Source organism: Perissodus microlepis, chromosome 2 (assembly GCF_051167445.1).
Source record: "Perissodus microlepis isolate ML-2025 ecotype Zambia chromosome 2, ASM5116744v1, whole genome shotgun sequence".
Taxonomy (NCBI): Eukaryota; Metazoa; Chordata; class Actinopteri; order Cichliformes; family Cichlidae; genus Perissodus; species Perissodus microlepis.
In genome coordinates, this window is record NC_140462.1 from 4770076 (window position 1) to 4786600 (window position 16525).

General features: G+C 40.7%; 2 protein-coding genes across 2 annotated transcripts; one reads left to right on the top strand and one right to left on the bottom strand.

The window, feature by feature from the left end:
- Positions 1-500: 500 nt before the first annotated feature.
- On the top strand, positions 501-2731 carry LOC146392088 (uncharacterized). The gene is made up of 3 exons (XM_084941332.1): positions 501-1224; positions 1315-1459; positions 1571-2731. Exons 1-3 carry the CDS (start codon positions 949-951, stop codon positions 1699-1701), a joined length of 552 nt encoding a protein of 183 aa, XP_084797458.1. The 5' UTR covers positions 501-948; the 3' UTR covers positions 1702-2731.
- On the bottom strand, positions 2030-14533 carry zc4h2 (zinc finger, C4H2 domain containing). Its single transcript, XM_084941321.1, has 5 exons — positions 14364-14533; positions 13544-13715; positions 13160-13332; positions 5540-5702; positions 2030-2730 (listed from the first exon to the last, which is right to left on the bottom strand). Exons 1-5 carry the CDS (start codon positions 14414-14416, stop codon positions 2617-2619), a joined length of 675 nt encoding a protein of 224 aa, XP_084797447.1. The 5' UTR covers positions 14417-14533; the 3' UTR covers positions 2030-2616.
- Between the last annotated feature and the right edge of the window lie 1992 nt (positions 14534-16525).

The following is a 16525-nucleotide window of genomic DNA, read 5'->3' on the forward strand; positions in this document are numbered from 1 at the left end:
AATTTATCTGAGCACAAAGAGCAATTAAATACAGACATGGAGGATTGGCTTTTAATGCAAACTTCAAGAACAGGGACTGAAAAATGGCGCAATCTCCAAGCTGGAATAAAAATGCAATAAGAAATACAGTGGGCTTTTTTTTTTACCACAGCCAAACTAATAACATCAGTGAGACAGATTGAAAATAAACTATGCAGACCATGAAAGCAATGCAGTTTCTGGAAATGTTTAGTCCTTCACGTCACATTCCCTGCTGTGACATATCACATCAAAAAATTATTGTGTCACTAAACTTGACTGTACTACTTTTATAATTTTTACAATTAATACATTGCACACAAAATAGCACCAAATTTTAAACACAACAGTCCCATTTTTAAATTTATTTTAAATAAACATATGTGTAACTAACTGCACAACATCGCTCTTTTTTAAAGTAAGAAGTTTCTTAATTTAAGAAACTTCATCTAGCCCTTAATAAAACAATAATGTAATAATAATAACATCAAGAACAATAATGTTCTGTTTTATTAAAGTCTAGAAATAGTTTAATTTAATTGAATGGAAAAAAGAAAAAAACTAATTATGCTTTATCAGTACCCTTTAAATTCCCCCGTCGACCACCAGATGGCGGTAGTGGCGCAGTGATGGCAGGAAGTGCAGCTGTAGTAAAAACTAAAGAAGCGAGTGACGTGTTGGGAAAACCATTTTCTTAATGAGCCGTGTGCCACGTTTTCAATTGTTTTACTAAGGCCTGATTTAGCTAAACAACAACGATTGGTTTCGATACTCTGTTATCCCTCCAAAAAATAAATAAACCCAACACTTAATTTAGCGCCATAAGCTAAACTTAGTCGCGGTTAATCGGTTACGGTATTCATTTTCTTGAATGCCACTTTATCGTTTAAATAGATAGCAGTGAAGCTCTGCGTCTGTGTTTGGCACAGAATGGAAGAGGAGGAAGCGCTGAGAAACTACTGCAGAACAATGATTTCTCGTGTCCGGAACAAGCGCCAGTCCCCCCGGGAGCACAAACATGGAGGAGCCAAAGGGAGCAACTGGTCCGAAACTGAGAGACAAGTTGCATCAGCGCACCTCCATGTTCTTGAACGCAACATAGACCCAGTCTCCCCTCATGTGGGTCAAGGTCCCGCTGTCCCACACGCCCCCTTTCAACTAGTTACGATGCTGAGGATCAAAACCTTGAAGGAGGAGATGAGACTGGTTATGAAACATCCTTGTGTGACTCCGTTTCGCCCTGTCTGGATGTCATTACGGCTGTTCCAGCCTTCATGTGCTCTTATTTGTTGACAGGCTGCAGAGGTAGAGCTGCACGGTCCCGCTGTGTGCAGCGTGTGCGCACAGGAACAGGCTTCTCTGGCCTTGAAAACTTTTATCAGGAGGAAAAAGACACAACTGCAGATCCAAGCCCTGAAGTGCAGACTAAACACACGTTTGGGTAAGTGACTTTTAAGTGGTGATCATCTTAAGCTAACCCGCCAGCTTACATGCATGTCAGAGTAACTGATCACATCTGTTATCTGATTCTGTTTTTTTTTTTCTCTTATAGGATTGGACACTTTAGGGGGAGTTGGCACAGAATCTCTCAAAGCCCTCCAATGCCCCTCTCTGGATCTGAGAGGAACTACTTGGCAAAGATATGCAGGTCACAGCAACCTGGGTTTCCTTAGCAACCGCTAAGGAACGTGGAGTTGCCCTGGCAACAGATGAAATGAGGGGTTACCCTGACAAAAAAGCTACAGGAACTCATTTAGGAGACCTCGCTGTCCTTTTTCAGACAGATAGCTGCAGACATGACAGCTGCGGTATTAATGGAGCGAGGGACAGTGGCGTAAGTGCAGTCGAACATATTCTTGCCTCTTTATTTTCAAACACAGGCTAAACCCACCCACTTGCACTGCTCGGCAGCAGCTGTGTTTACATTCACACCCCTAAATAACACACATGTCCAGCCTTTGTTTTGAGTGTAATAGTGGTGGTGGGGGGGAAAAAGTGCACGCTAACAGGGTTAGTACAAAACAGCAGTTTATTTTCTTATCATTGTATTAAACACACAACACTATTCAAAGCAAATGAGTCTGGCCTTTTTTTCCCCTCCAGTTTTGGTGGTTACTGAAACACTGTAAACATTAAAACAACACTGTGTTGCATTTCACTTTTAAACCTATTCGATTTTATCTTGGCACAAAAAAAACCCACAACAGACAGCCGTGGCAGCAGGCATGCACTGCAAAAGAAACGAGAAAATACAGTAAAATATCTAAGGCAATAACCAATAGCAACACGGGCAACATTATTCAGACAAGTTCAAATTTTCTGCATTATTACAATTACAATTGTCAGGTGCTAATAAACTACCATGGAAGTCGTACATTACATATAAACACATCCAAAGCACTGGAAAAACTACAAAATAACATTACTAGATGCTCAACCAAATCTTGACAGGTTAGGAGCAAGTTACTAAGACAGTTTGTTAAACTGGGGGGACTGTGTGGAAACTGGAAACACAGACCTGTCAGACCAGTCATGTGGACTGTACACGGTGTCTTGGACCAGTTGTCTTTATACTCCTCTGAAGCTAAAGGTGGGAGTCTACTCATCTGGCTTCCTCTTGGGCTTCTTTGGGTTGCGGGAGCGGCTTTTAGCCTTACATAATGGACAGATGGGAGCGTTACGATGAATCTGCTGGTGGCAGGACAGGCAAGCCTGGAGAAAGGTGGAGGTGGTTAGTGCGAGAACTTAATTTGAGGACTTTCTTGTGTTGTACAGATAAGAAGCACCACAGGTTTCATGCAGCTACGTAATCCATCGGATAGTGTCTGTTGACTGAAGCACCACTAAAGAAAGACACGAGTGAAACTCATCAACTTGTACAGAAATAGCCACAAGCAATGAAAAGTTGGCAGGTCACAAATTAAACTTATCTTTTGTCCTTATTTTGTCCTCAAAGCTGATTTTAGAAGCAGGAAAAATGGGTAAGTGTAAGGATTTGAGAGAGTTTGACAAAAGGCCAAACAGATGGCTAAATGACTGGGTCAGAGTTTAAAAAACTGCAGCTCTTGTGGGATGTTCCCAGTCTGCAGTGGTCAGTATCTATGAAAAGTCTGAGGAAGGAACAGTGGTGAACCACTGACAGGGTCATAGATGGTCAAGGATCACTGACGCATGTGAGGAGTGAAGGCTGGCTTGTGTAGTCCGATCCAAGAGACGAGGTCCCGTAGCTCAAACTGCTGAAAAAGTTAACGCTGGTTCTGACAGAAAGCTGTCAGAATACACAGAGCATCACAGTTTGTTGTTTACGGGGCTGCAGACCAATCAGGCTGCCCATGCTGACCCATGTCCACCACCAAAAGACCCAAGATTGGCATTAGAACTGGACCACGGAGTAATGGAAGACGGTGGCCTGGTCTGATGAATCAGGTGTACAGGGAGTGCAGAATTATTAGGCAAATGAGTATTTTGTCCACATCATCCTCTTCATGCATGTTGTCTTACTCCAAGCTGTATAGGCTCGAAAGCCTACTACCAATTAAGCATATTAGGTGATGTGCATCTCTGTAATGAGAAGGGGTGTGGTCTAATGACATCAACACCCTATATCAGGTGTGCATAATTATTAGGCAACTTCCTTTCCTTTGGCAAAATGGGTCAAAAGAAGGACTTGACAGGCTCAGAAAAGTCAAAAATAGTGAGATATCTTGCAGAGGGATGCAGCAGTCTCAAAATTGCAAAGCTTCTGAAGCGTGATCATCAAACAATCAGGCGTTTCATTCAAAATAGTCAACAGGGTCGCAAGAAGCGTGTGGAAAAACCAAGGCGCAAAATAACTGCCCATGAACTGAGAAAAGTCAAGCGTGCAGCTGCCAAGATGCCACCAGTTTGGCCATATTTCAGAGCTGCAACATCACTGGAGTGCCCAAAAGCACAAGGTGTGCAATACTCAGAGACATGGCCAAGGTAAGAAAGGCTGAAAGACGACCACCACTGAACAAGACACACAAGCTGAAACGTCAAGACTGGGCCAAGAAATATCTCAAGACTGATTTTTCTAAGGTTTTATGGACTGATGAAATGAGAGTGAGTCTTGATGGGCCAGATGGATGGGCCCGTGGCTGGATTGGTAAAGGGCAGAGAGCTCCAGTCCGACTCAGACGCCAGCAAGGTGGAGGTGGAGTACTGGTTTGGGCTGGTATCATCAAAGATGAGCTTGTGGGGCCTTTTCGGGTTGAGGATGGAGTCAAGCTCAACTCCCAGTCCTACTGCCAGTTTCTGGAAGACACCTTCTTCAAGCAGTGGTACAGGAAGAAGTCTGCATCCTTCAAGAAAAACATGATTTTCATGCAGGACAATGCTCCATCACACGCGTCCAAGTACTCCACAGCGTGGCTGGCAAGAAAGGGTATAAAAGAAGAAAAACTAATGACATGGCCACCTTGTTCACCTGATTTGAACCCCATTGAGAACCTGTGGTCCATCATCAAATGTGAGATTTACAAGGAGGGAAAACAGTACACTCTCTGAACAGTGTCTGGGAGGCTGTGGTTGCTGCTGCACGCAATGTTGATGGTGAACAGATCAAAACACTGACAGAATCCATGGATAGCAGGCTTTTGAGTGTCCTTGCAAAGAAAGGTGGCTATATTGGTCGCTGATTTGTTTTTGTTTTGTTTTTGAATGTCAGAAATGTATATGTGTGAATGTGGAGATGTTATATTTGTTTCATAGGTAAAAATAAATAATTGAAATGGGTATATATTTGTTTTTTGTTAAGTTGCCTAATAATTATGCACAGTAATAGTCACCTGCACACACAGATATCCCCCTAAAATAGCTAAAACTAAAAACAAACTAAAAACTACTTCCAAAAACATTCAGCTTTGATATTAATGAGATTTTTGGGTTCATTGAGAACATGGTTGTTGTTCAATAATAAAATTATTCCTCAAAAATACAACTTGCCTAATAATTCTGCACTCCCTGTATGTGCATTACTTACCCAAGGAATACCTGACACTAGGATGCCCTATGGGAAGAAGGCAAGCCAGCAGAAGCAGCGCAATGCTTTGGATATTGTTCTGCTAGGTTGGGTCCTGCCTTTCATTCAGATGCTACTTTGACCCGTACCACCTACCACTGTTGCAGACCATTAACGTGTTCTGCCACAAAGCAGAAATAGTTCAGGAATGGTTTCAGAAGCACAACAACGAGTTTGAGGTGTTGACTTGGCCTCCAAAGTCGAGCATCTGTGGAACGTGCTGGACAAACAAGTCTGATACATGGAGATCCCACCTCTCAACTACAGGAGTGAAAGTATCTGTTGCTATGATACCACAGCACACCTTCAGGGGTCTAGTGGAGGGTCTGCGGGTCGGAGCTGTTTTGGCAGTAAAAGAGGGACCGACCCAATATTAGACAGGTGGTGAGAATGTTATGCCTGATTGGTGTATAAATAGCTGAAGTTTATGTCAGTTAAATTCACAGTGCTTTGGCATCATTATCTGTGTGTAGGTAATACCTTCATAGGTGGAGGTTGCTGTCTGAAGGTGGCTGTCTGACGGGCGTCTTGCTTCCTGGACACCTGAAGCTGCTGTGCTGCGGCTGCGGCGGCAGCAAGGGATTCTGGAATGGCAGGCTCATGCGTCTCCTTCTGCCACTCTGCCTTCTGCTTCTCAAAGTAACTGTTCAAAAGGAAAAGCAAAACCTGGCTAGCAGTGAGTCCTATTTAATGCTTATGAATCATATTCCAGTTGAGATTACCCCATCTACACCGTGCACCACGAGACGAGGGGCGGCAAAAACTGAACAAAAGGAAGACTTAAATTGAACATTATAGTGGAGCTCACACGTTCTCTTTTTATGCACAACTTTGAGCAAAAGCAGTCGCTGTGAGACTGTCTGCATGCATACAAACGTGTGTGTGGACAGGGGAGGGCTGGGAAAGAAATGTGGCCTTGGACTTTATACTTGACTGGCTCGTTTTCAAAAAAAAAAAGAAAAAAGAAGTGATATCCTATTTCATTACGCTCTGATTTTTCTCAAAATAAGTCTGCGATAGAGCAGAACTTTGAGCATTCACAAACCAAACTCGATGATCCACCAATGCTCCGAACAATAAAGATCATTTGCAAGAACCACATTAACACACGCATCGATTCATGCGCTAAAAGTTTATGTGCCATTTTTGTTTTCATACAAGTTAATACCTCAGTGTGAGGTTTTCTTGCTATTATGGAGGTGTAGCGTGCTCATTTGTGTGCTGAGACATCACTCTTATACGGTCTCTTTAAAAAAAAATACCCAGCAGCACCCCACAGGCCTGTGAGGTGTGATTTAATTTTCTCAGAAACCGCTCCAACACAACTTGTGATACAACTACAGTGGCTACTATTACTACTAAGTACGGTTACTCAACGAAACTCGAGCAAATGGTGCTTCAAATGTCTCCTCCGACATCTCATGAATCTTTCCCTCACTGTGGTGACTTGTGTGTATGAAAAGCACTTAAGAACAACAGCGGTATAAGCCAGAACTTGCATTTACCAAGTACTACAGTTGGTATTCAAGTATCTCATACATTCAGGATGAACATGAAGGAGCATGCCACTAAGAAAAAAGGAAGATTACCACCTGGCCAAAAATGAATTAATCAGCTAAGCTTCCACATAGCACGCGGCCAAATTAAGAATCCAAACTGCCAACAATGTCAGCCTGCTGAATTTCCCCAACAGCAAATATATTGACACCCTTTTCTTTCTTTCTTTTTTCCAATGTGCTTTCAAGTTAGAAAGATTTTCCTTGCATAGGGAGGAATGTCACATACTGCGAGAGAAACACCAGATCATCATCAGTCTGGTAGAATCATTAGTGAAAATACACAAGTGTGATATCTCCACTGAAGACTGCTTTTCTACAGCTGTGCTAGCACAGACCTGAAAAAAACAACATGCATTTGCAGTATTAATTTAATCACTTTAAAATATTTGCACCTATACAGCAAAATGTAGAGGATACAATAAACAAAGCCAAAGCTGTGGAATACTTCACTTCCTAGCCCAAAAATGGGATCCACTGCACTATTAGGACCATTAACTATGATTTCCTCCACATCGTAAAATGTACAATCACCTACTGTTGATGGATGTCAGCCTGCAGTTTGTGCTGCTGGGAGTCTACTTATCAGCCCCCCCTCACCCCGCCAAGATGTACCTCTGGTGTTGTGGATAACAGGAACTTTTTGAAGCAAGAAATTTCTGTCAGCATCTGAAACTGGAATCTAGACAAGTGGAATTATTTTATATTAGACTTAAATGTCTGAACAGGCTAACAAATCTGTTGATCACAAGAATACCTATCTGATGTTTAAACACCTAAGTGTTCAAAGGTTCCTGCTAAGACAAGAACATTTGCCAGAGACTCTAAAAGTGTGTGAAAAAAAAGTAAATACTGGTCTTTAGAGTTTTAATGCCAGTTTCTAATAACCCCTATTTTAGGTGCCAGCTTCTAATAGCACATATTTTCCCAGTTACTCTTTATATAGTCATGCTGATTCTGTTGAGGTGATTTAACTTGCCAGTCTTTACAAATAACTGCAGTTTTTCCTCTGCTGCCATCCAAATACAGTCTAGGGATGTCACCAGAAGTGATACTTACAACAACTTTAAAAAATGGAAAGACTGAAAATGTCCTGGAACTTGTTTTTTTGTTTTTTCCTTCCCCAATTCCATATGTGCTGTAGGTAGCACAGGCCTAAGTGTTTGAATCTATCTGTACAAGCTAAAGAAGAAGGAGGCAGACACGCCCAGGCATAGGAATACACGTGGAAGATGTGTTGCAATGGCTCCACCCAGACTTACTGATAAGAAAGGCAGAGTGGGGTACAAAGATATTTTGCGGAACTGTTAACTGAGTTCCCAAAACGCAATATGTAAAAAATGTTACTGTTACTTCTTTACTGTAATTCAAGAACCAAGAGAGGAATACTTCCAATTTAGCGAAGCACCTAAAAGCCTGTAACTAAGTTTGATTCGCATGAACATCCAAAGCATGACTACACCTCATATTACCATTTTGTTTGAGACAGCTGGCACAATTGCTGTGGTATCCACTATTTTCATAGACTATAATGTTGGCAATGGCTTATGTTAAATGTGTGGCACTTGTAGGTTGCTTTGCTTTCACTCTTCTTTCCAGTTCATCCCAAACCAGCTCGATGGGGTTTAAGGTGAGAGACTGTGCTGGCCACTCCATGTTTTCAAGCTTACTACCTTATCCTTGTTTCCTAAGGTGGTCCTGGCATAGCTTGCACTTATGTTTTGGATTATTTTCCTGCTGTACAATGAACTCCTCACCAACTAGGCGCATTCCAGAGGCAACCGCATGGCACCGCAGAATGCTGTGGTAGCCGTCTTCAGGGTGTGCCTCTCACTCTCTCACAAAGCAAAACAGCCACAGAACATTATGCTTCCTCCTCCATGTTTGAAAGCTGATGTCATACACTGTGGAACCATCCTTTTGCTTAAATCCTCAGTGATGAACTGAATATTTAAAATTTTTATTCATCAGTCCATAACACCTTCTTGCAGTCTTCGGTAGTCTATTGGTGATGTTTCATGGCTCAGACAAGCCTCTTTTTCTTATTCTGATGTCTTAGCTTTCTGATGGCTTTCATGCTGCAAATCGACTTGTAAAACCTGCAACATGAAGTCTTCTCTTCACAGATGAAACTGAGATGTGCCTAGGGCTGCTCAATTAATCGAATTTTAATCTCGCTTACGATCTGGGCTTTCAACGATCATTAAAAATGACTGAGCCGATTATTAGCCCCTCCCTCGTGCTTTACTCTCGCGCTGCTCCGTGTGGCAAATCGAGCGCACCTCTCTGCATTTCGAACACGTGTCACAACAATTAAGAGCAGCGGTCCCCAACCTTTTTTGCGCCACGGACCGGTTTATGCCCGACAATATTTTCATGGACCGGCCTTTAAGGTGTCGCGGATAAATATAACAAAATAAAACTAGTACCGGTACCGAAAAAAAGAACATTTATTCATAACACACGTGAAAAGACCCAGGAAAACCGAGTAAACGATAAAAACGATAACAAAATAACGCTGAATACCGATAAAAACCCTGAAAACTATACATTTCACACCTGAGCCTCAACTCTCGCGACATCTTTAAAGTCATTATTCAATACATTGTTATTGTTAAATAAATATCGTCAAATAATCGAGATCTCAATTTCAGTGAAAATAATCGCGATTATCATTTTTGCCATAATCGTGCAGCCCTAGATGTGCCTACAACTGCTATTAGGCTGTGTTTGAAGCTGTGTTCCTGTGAGCCGCCTAGCAAACCAGCGGTTGACTCTCAAAAACCTGTCTTCTGATTCTGTTGTGGTTTCCTGTCATCGTTTCCCCCAGTTTCTCAGTGCTTTTTGATGGTGAAGGAAACCGTACTCGCTGACACCTTGACTTTCTTCGCAATTTCTCTGTAGGAAAAACTTACACTTTCAAATATTATGATGGTCTGTCTCTCTTGCATTGGTAATTGCCTTTTTCTCACCATTTTTATAGCAACACACTACTTTCTGCAGTACAATACTGTTCAAATAATGCTCACGCAGGTACGACACCACAGTGTGTTCCAACACTACTTTTATGGAGACATATGGAGTTGTAAGTAATCAAGAAAATTTGGGACACCTGTAGGAATCGGTAGCACTAACTTTGAAAGCTCAATCAACCTCCATTGCTGCAGAACAGCTATAAATTGTTAACCCATCTCTTGTTCCTTGAAAAAAAACAACCTTTTTGGATAGCTGAAATATACATTGTTTTCAGTTTTCAGTTAGTTCATCACTTACCTCTGTACCTTTTTTTTTTAAAAAAAAAAAAATATGGTGTTCTAAGACTTTTGACCGGCAGTGTATATAAACTAAACTTAGTATAAACCAAATACTCCAAATATTAAAAACACTAAGGCATCCAACACACCAGAGATGGCCACGAGACCACACAATGAAGCAGTATTCCAGGAAATCATCTGCCTTGCCACTGGAGCATGCCAAATTTCTGCTCTTAAAAGAATTTTCTCCTTCTTTTTCGCACCTGTGTTTTAGCACTGTCAAGTCTTCCTTTAAGGACCTGCTCCACCATATTGATGAGAGGGAAAGGCAGCTGCCATTCTCTGTAGATATTTATCCAATGCAATGGTCTTTCATCTCAGCAGTTTTCTCCAATGAGTTAACTACTGTGTGATGGTACTAAATAAGCCAAGTCACAGAAGTCACAGGAGAGCCATTACTCTGCCAATTATAGCCACGTAAGTCACTGACTGTACTAAGTTCACCATGTTTGGGGCAAACTAAATTTTCGTGATCAGGCAGATTCTCTCATGAACATTGCATTACAACTGTTGAAATACTATCCTGTTTGCTCAAAAGGTTGGACTTTGATAACTATGTAATCACTTGAATAGACTTTGAGCCTGATGCTTAGATAATGCTGTTTGCGATCCAAAGTCAGAAATAAATCTTCCTTTCTGTAACTACTGCAATTTCTGTTTTAATTACAGCAAAAGTAGAGCAATAAAGCAACAAGAACAATAAACGTTTTTAAAGGCTAACTATTTTATGTCTCATCCTGGTGTCATTTTCTTTTTAAGTACTGACAGCGAAATTTTTCTAATCTTAGAAATTTAGGAGTATGTGTTTTTAGATCTCTTTATTGACATTCTCTACCCTTATCAAAATACTGTGAGATGCACTGGACTGATCCCTCTGTGTGAATTAATTCATCCCAATATACAAGTCCTCTAGCCCCGTCAGCAATACCTCAACAGAATCCCGCTCATTTAAAATTGTGCAGAAACCAAATTGCTGTCTGTCCTTTAGTTGTGTGTGAATATTTTTATGTGCCACATTTGCCAAAAAAAAATAAAAATAAAAAAATAACAACATGCCTTTGCACAAACCACTTTCCATTAGTGACTGGATAATGCAATAATAAATTTCAAGTATGAATTCTGCTGTTGCTTCATCCCTCTGACACAGTGTCTCTGAAACACATCCTGTCATCGGGGTCATTAATTACAAGTTGGGGCCTGTTGAGAAAAAAAACCTGCTGCTTGGTTGTGTTTCATTATTAATGTTGAACACCTGTGTATCATTATTACCTGAAGCAACAGACTCTCTTAGATTTGAACTGGAGTGTTTTTGTTTCTTTTTTACCAAATGGAAAATTATTCTTTTTTTAAAGTGCATCCATTTGTAATTCAATGATTACACGAAGTGTTCCACAAGGTTCCACTTTTGGACCTTTTTTTTTTTTGCATATGCAATAATAAAGTTAACTACTAATTATGATTCTGGTTACCTTTGGGCATTGCAAGTGACAACATTTAAATGTGTAAATACTTCTATTTCATTATGGTTAAATGACTACGGGTTTCTATTAGACCTGATGGCTGTGATAAGGGAGTTAAGGTTTAGTGATTGTGGTTGGTCAGATCCATGTGCCCTTCTGAATGCAGGAAAAGCAGCCAAAGAGAGACACCAAGGAATTTGCTAATTCAATCTCTGAAGAGGATGAGCTTTCCTAGCATACTCATCTGTAGTCTTAATCCATCAGCTGCAATCCAGTGTCAAGTATCCAAAGGTAAACAGGTAGCACTTCCACAAAACATAATGTCAGTCTGTTAACATCACCGAAATACATCAGCTAAAGTGAGATTGTCACCTTCTTCCTGAAGTTTTATTCAAATGCTGCCTGTTCAGATTTGGATACTTGAGACTGGAAACATCTGGTCATTTATTTCCCACATGTAGCATAAAAAATGGTGTATGTATATAGAGTACTGTGCAAAACTCTTGTTTTGTGCCTTGTTCGTTTATGTTTTGTTGGGAAATGGGAAATAAGTGTAGCGATTTAATGAAACATGCAAGTATACAAAACGTTTTTTTACCACTTTAACTAGCTTTAAAGTCAATATATTGTATGAAAATCTTTACTTTTCAACAGAGCCTGAAATCACTTCCTTGAAATTTGAAAAAGTAATACTTCTCCAGGCTTCTTGAAGGACATTCCAAAGCTCGTTTGAAAGGCAGTTTGAGCCTTGTTTTTTGGATCAACACAGGGCTTACAAGGCATCAGTTGAAAGGGCCAAATGCAATTCCCACTCATCAGTTTCCTAAATTCTTTTTAAGGATACAAATATGCTAAGTTATTGGCTAATATCTAGGAATCAGCTTGTCGGTACAAAAATGCTATTTTATGCCTGTCAAACTGTGGTAACGATGGTATTTTTGTAGATTCAACTAAAAGAATCGGTTGCTAGTAATCATTTAAAATTATTGTTTTGCTAATTTATCTATTATGTGTAGATACAGCACTGGTTTGTCTGGTTGGGTTAGGTGTCTATGCTTGAATGATTCAGTGTTCAGTGGCTTAACTAAAAAATAAACAACAGTCCTTTGAAAATGGGCAGGTAAGGCTGGGCTGTATGACCACAAATCAAAAGTCACAAGTCACATCCATGACAGCTTTGATTGATTTTCAATCAGTTGTCCAGCCCTATGTACAAGGACTAGAATGCAGCCAGTATCCAAAGAATAAGTTTGAAAAACGTTCTGAAAACCTGGAGAACTATTGCTCAATACCACTTTACAAAAAGTACAAGAAAGTCTGGGTCTAAAGAAAGGAAACTAAAGAAACAAGAGGTCACTCAAGTCTACTGTTCCAGCAGAAAATCATATTTAATGTTGTTTTCGTGATGCAGCTTCCCTCTAAGTGGACATACGTTGGTGGATATTAGCTGCACAACTAAAACAATATGAAGTCATAACATTCTCACTAAATTTGTATTCAGTTTTTCAAACTGCTGTATTTTTTCTACCTATGACACACTGTAGATCACGTTGTCTTTTAACAGCACTGCATTCTTTGTTATCGTTTCCATCCTGTCGCATCTAGACAGCAATATCTCAAGAGGGCAATAAACAAACTCAACAGCTGAACTACTGAACAAGTAGTAGTATGCACAACTACTTAATGTTGACAAGAAAATTTGATGAGATTTACTGCATAAATATGATGACGTTGGATGCACTGTGTGTGTGTGTGTGTGTGTTTACTGACTCCAAGGAGAGCTTCTCCTCTTCTTCATTCAAGTTAGGGAGTCTGTGTAGACCTAAAGTCATCCTCAGGGCATCAACGTGCTCCTTCAGTGGTTTGTACTCATCATGCAGGCGCCGAGTTGTTTCAAGCAGTTTATTGAGGTCATTCTCCGATTGCTTGATGGTGCTCTCCATCTAAAAGCACAAGCAAAGCAAAGGCTGATTTTTGAGAAATGCACATGTAATATACTCAGCCTAAGCTATCTGTAGTAACATATAACCACTGGAAACTTTCATCCTGCCACATAACACCAGCAGACACTGCAGTGACTAGAAGTTGTTGTGAAATCACATGAAAGTTCAACAGTGATTTAGTGGCACTTACTAGAGAACAGCACCCACTCACCACATTGATATCTGCATGGATGAGGCGCAGCTCCTCCACATGGGCCATTTTTTCTTGAAGCAGGAGATCCATTTCTTGTTTGTACTCTTTCAAATGTTTCTCCTCAGACTCCAGAGCCTCAAACTCAATCTTCAGACGAGACTTAATCTTCTGCATTTGGATAGTCTTATTCCTGCAGGCAGTGGGACAAGGAAAAAGACATGAGCTGCCAGGTTGTCTCAGTCACTCCTATGCACATGGTGCAAAAGATTTTAAACATAAAAGCAAACACAAACACATTTCCATCTGCTTTGCGGTATTGAATTTGTGCATATTTCTAAGCTCTAATTGCAGTAATGTTATGACCTATTTAAGTGAGCCTGCACTGTAATTAATTCATACATAATTACTGTATCAAAGCGTTATAGCAAGGGGAACATTACTTTGCACTACACTACATTACACTGACAGCCTGCTAAGCTAAGGAGCTAGCTGGCAGACAGTAACAATTAGCAACGCACATCTGGCACCTTGTTGTCACACATCTGGAATGTGGATGCACATGGCTCAAATATGCGGTTAAATTACAACTTGCTTATATGTGTCATATTCAGCCCGCCTGCCACTTTAGTCAAAAACAAGTTAACACAGAGCTACACTCGCTCAAACCTGTTTAAAGAGAGGACACAGAGCAGGTCGGCTAATATTAGCTAGCTCAGTAACAAAAGCGAAGCTATAGGGGCTTTTACCTTGGTCGGCTAATGTTAGCTAACATAGCGTATACTTAGTACGTGCCAAACATTCAGGCAACCTTTAACTGTATCCGACATCTGAGTTTTACCGTATCTCCAGGATGTTCTCCAGTTTGCACATTATTTCTTGTTCGTCTGCCATCGTTCACCAGTCACTAGTCGTTCAGCTGGCCAGCTCAGTTACCCGCGAGGCCAGGGTGGTCCCCTTGTTGATAAAAACACAATAGCCAACGCGAGCGCGCACACGAGCACGCGTCCGTACTGTAAAAGCGTGGCTACGTAATGACAAGTGGAACCGCGAGCCCCCTGCTCCAAGCAACCCCAAGCAACCTGCGAGACACTCAAGTACAAACTGTCCATTTCCTCTCTCTAAAGTAACTATATAAAAGCTATTTAAAGAAACTCTCGGTCAGCAAACAAAGCACAAGAACCACACACACACACACACACACACACACACATATATATATATATATATATATATATATATATATATATATATTTGTGACTGTGTTAAGTGCTTTGTGCAACAGATCACGTTTCCTTAAGTTGTAACCTTTCACTGAGGTTCAGATGGATTTGATGTACTCATCAGAGTCTTATTCAGCTAAATCATCATGCAGTCATTGTTCACCACCTGTTATAAATATGGCTGTGCCTCAAGTTTCCAGCTTACAAAGTAGCACTGGCAGTGGGAAACATCAGATCTAAGCCAAAATGTCAAAGTCTAAAGTGCTATTTCCAAGCATTAATTTGCAGTACTGAATCCATAGCATGCACAGTTTTTGCTAGTAAGACCAGCTTAATAGTTTAAATTAAGAGAGTAATTTCTGAAAACTTGTTCATGAAATTAAGAATTTCTCTATTGTACTTCCCAAGCTCTCCCGCGGGGTTGATGCTTGTTATGTTCCATGAAAGTGTGATGGGGCTGAGGTTAGGTGACTGTGGAAGAAAAGCGCACAAAAGACAGCACTCTCTGGTCTTCTTTCAAGTAGTTCTTGCACAGCTCGGAAGTGTGTTTGGGCTTATTACGGAGCTGCAGTATGAATCCTTCTCTACAAAGGTGCAAGCTAGAAGGTGGAGCATGTCCCTAAATAACTGAGTGCTACTCTTTGGTCGGACTGTCGCTGATTTAGTGCAGGTGTCAAACTCTGCTCATGGTTTCCCTTTGAAATTTTCTGCTGGAAACTGGCAGGACAACCAAATTTACCTTAGCCAAGGAGGTTGTGTGATTAGTTTGAGCTGCCTGTTCTAATTTGAGAGAAGGTTTTAGTTATGGAAATAAGGGGGGGGAATGGGAGACATTATCATGATGTCTTCAAGAAATACCACAAACTAATCCAGATCGAGATATCCTTTTGGATCTGGGAGACTCAACTCATGTTATGAAGGAAATTTTCAGTCTTGGAGGAGGTATGCAGTCCCAGACTTCTCTTGTTATATATATATTATACCTACTCATTTCCTTTAACAAGGCTCTGATGAGTACACTCTGATGAATCCCCCCGAGTGTAATCTGAACACTGCTTCAGCAAAAGGGATGCAAATCAGTGACTTCTGACAACGTGCACAAGGGGGTTAGAGGGATCAGTGCCATAGAATTACTTAAAAACACACTGCTGGTGTTTAAATACTGCAGAAACATAACTTTTTCACTTCACAAGTTTAGATGTTTCTAACTCATACTCGGTTGTGTGTTTGTAAAGCTGAGAAAAATGTACTTTTGACAATTTATGATCTTAGAGTCTATGGAGTGCATAAACAAGAAATATTTAATATAACTTTTTTTTGGGGGGGGGGGGGGGGGCTTATTGCAGTTTACTTCCAGGTGAAGTAAAAAACAAACACTCTTCCCTTTTTAAACTGTATGTCATAACAACATATGCGTTGAACATTTCTGAGAGGATTAATAGATTAGAGGAATGCACTGCCGCATTCACTGATACTGAGAAATAATGGCCTGTGGTTAGTTACTGGTGATTTGTATCCGTCTACAGACAAGTTTGGCGGACGCACATCATGCCTCTTTGAGATACTGCGAGTGATACAAGGTCAAAACCTCAATGATTTGTGAAGAAAAGCGTAGACAGTGGGTGAAGGCTGCCACTTTAAAACCTGTGGGCCAGGGCTGCCACTGGATTAACTAAATGAAAAGTACTTGGGAATAATACAATGGCCCATTCTCATTCAGTATAATCCTTGCAGGTATTGCAAGCAGTTTCATATGACTCGGCAGCAAAAAGGCAACTAC

Bases quoted from the DNA above. Each gene is read 5' to 3' on its own strand.
- LOC146392088 (XM_084941332.1), top strand. From the start codon at position 949: ATGGAAGAGGAGGAAGCGCTGAGAAACTACTGCAGAACAATGATTTCT. The intron at 1,225-1,314 runs GTTATGAAACAT...ATTTGTTGACAG, and splicing joins TGAAGGAGGAGATGAGACTG to GCTGCAGAGGTAGAGCTGCA. The intron at 1,460-1,570 runs GTAAGTGACTTT...TTTCTCTTATAG, and splicing joins CAGACTAAACACACGTTTGG to GATTGGACACTTTAGGGGGA.
- zc4h2 (XM_084941321.1), bottom strand. From the start codon at position 14,416: ATGGCAGACGAACAAGAAATAATGTGCAAACTGGAGAACATCCTGGAG. The intron at 13,333-13,543 runs GTGAGTGGGTGC...TTGTGCTTTTAG, and splicing joins TCCATGCAGATATCAATGTG to ATGGAGAGCACCATCAAGCA. The intron at 2,731-5,539 runs GTATTACCTACA...ACCTTTCTCCAG, and splicing joins AGCAACCTCCACCTATGAAG to GCTTGCCTGTCCTGCCACCA.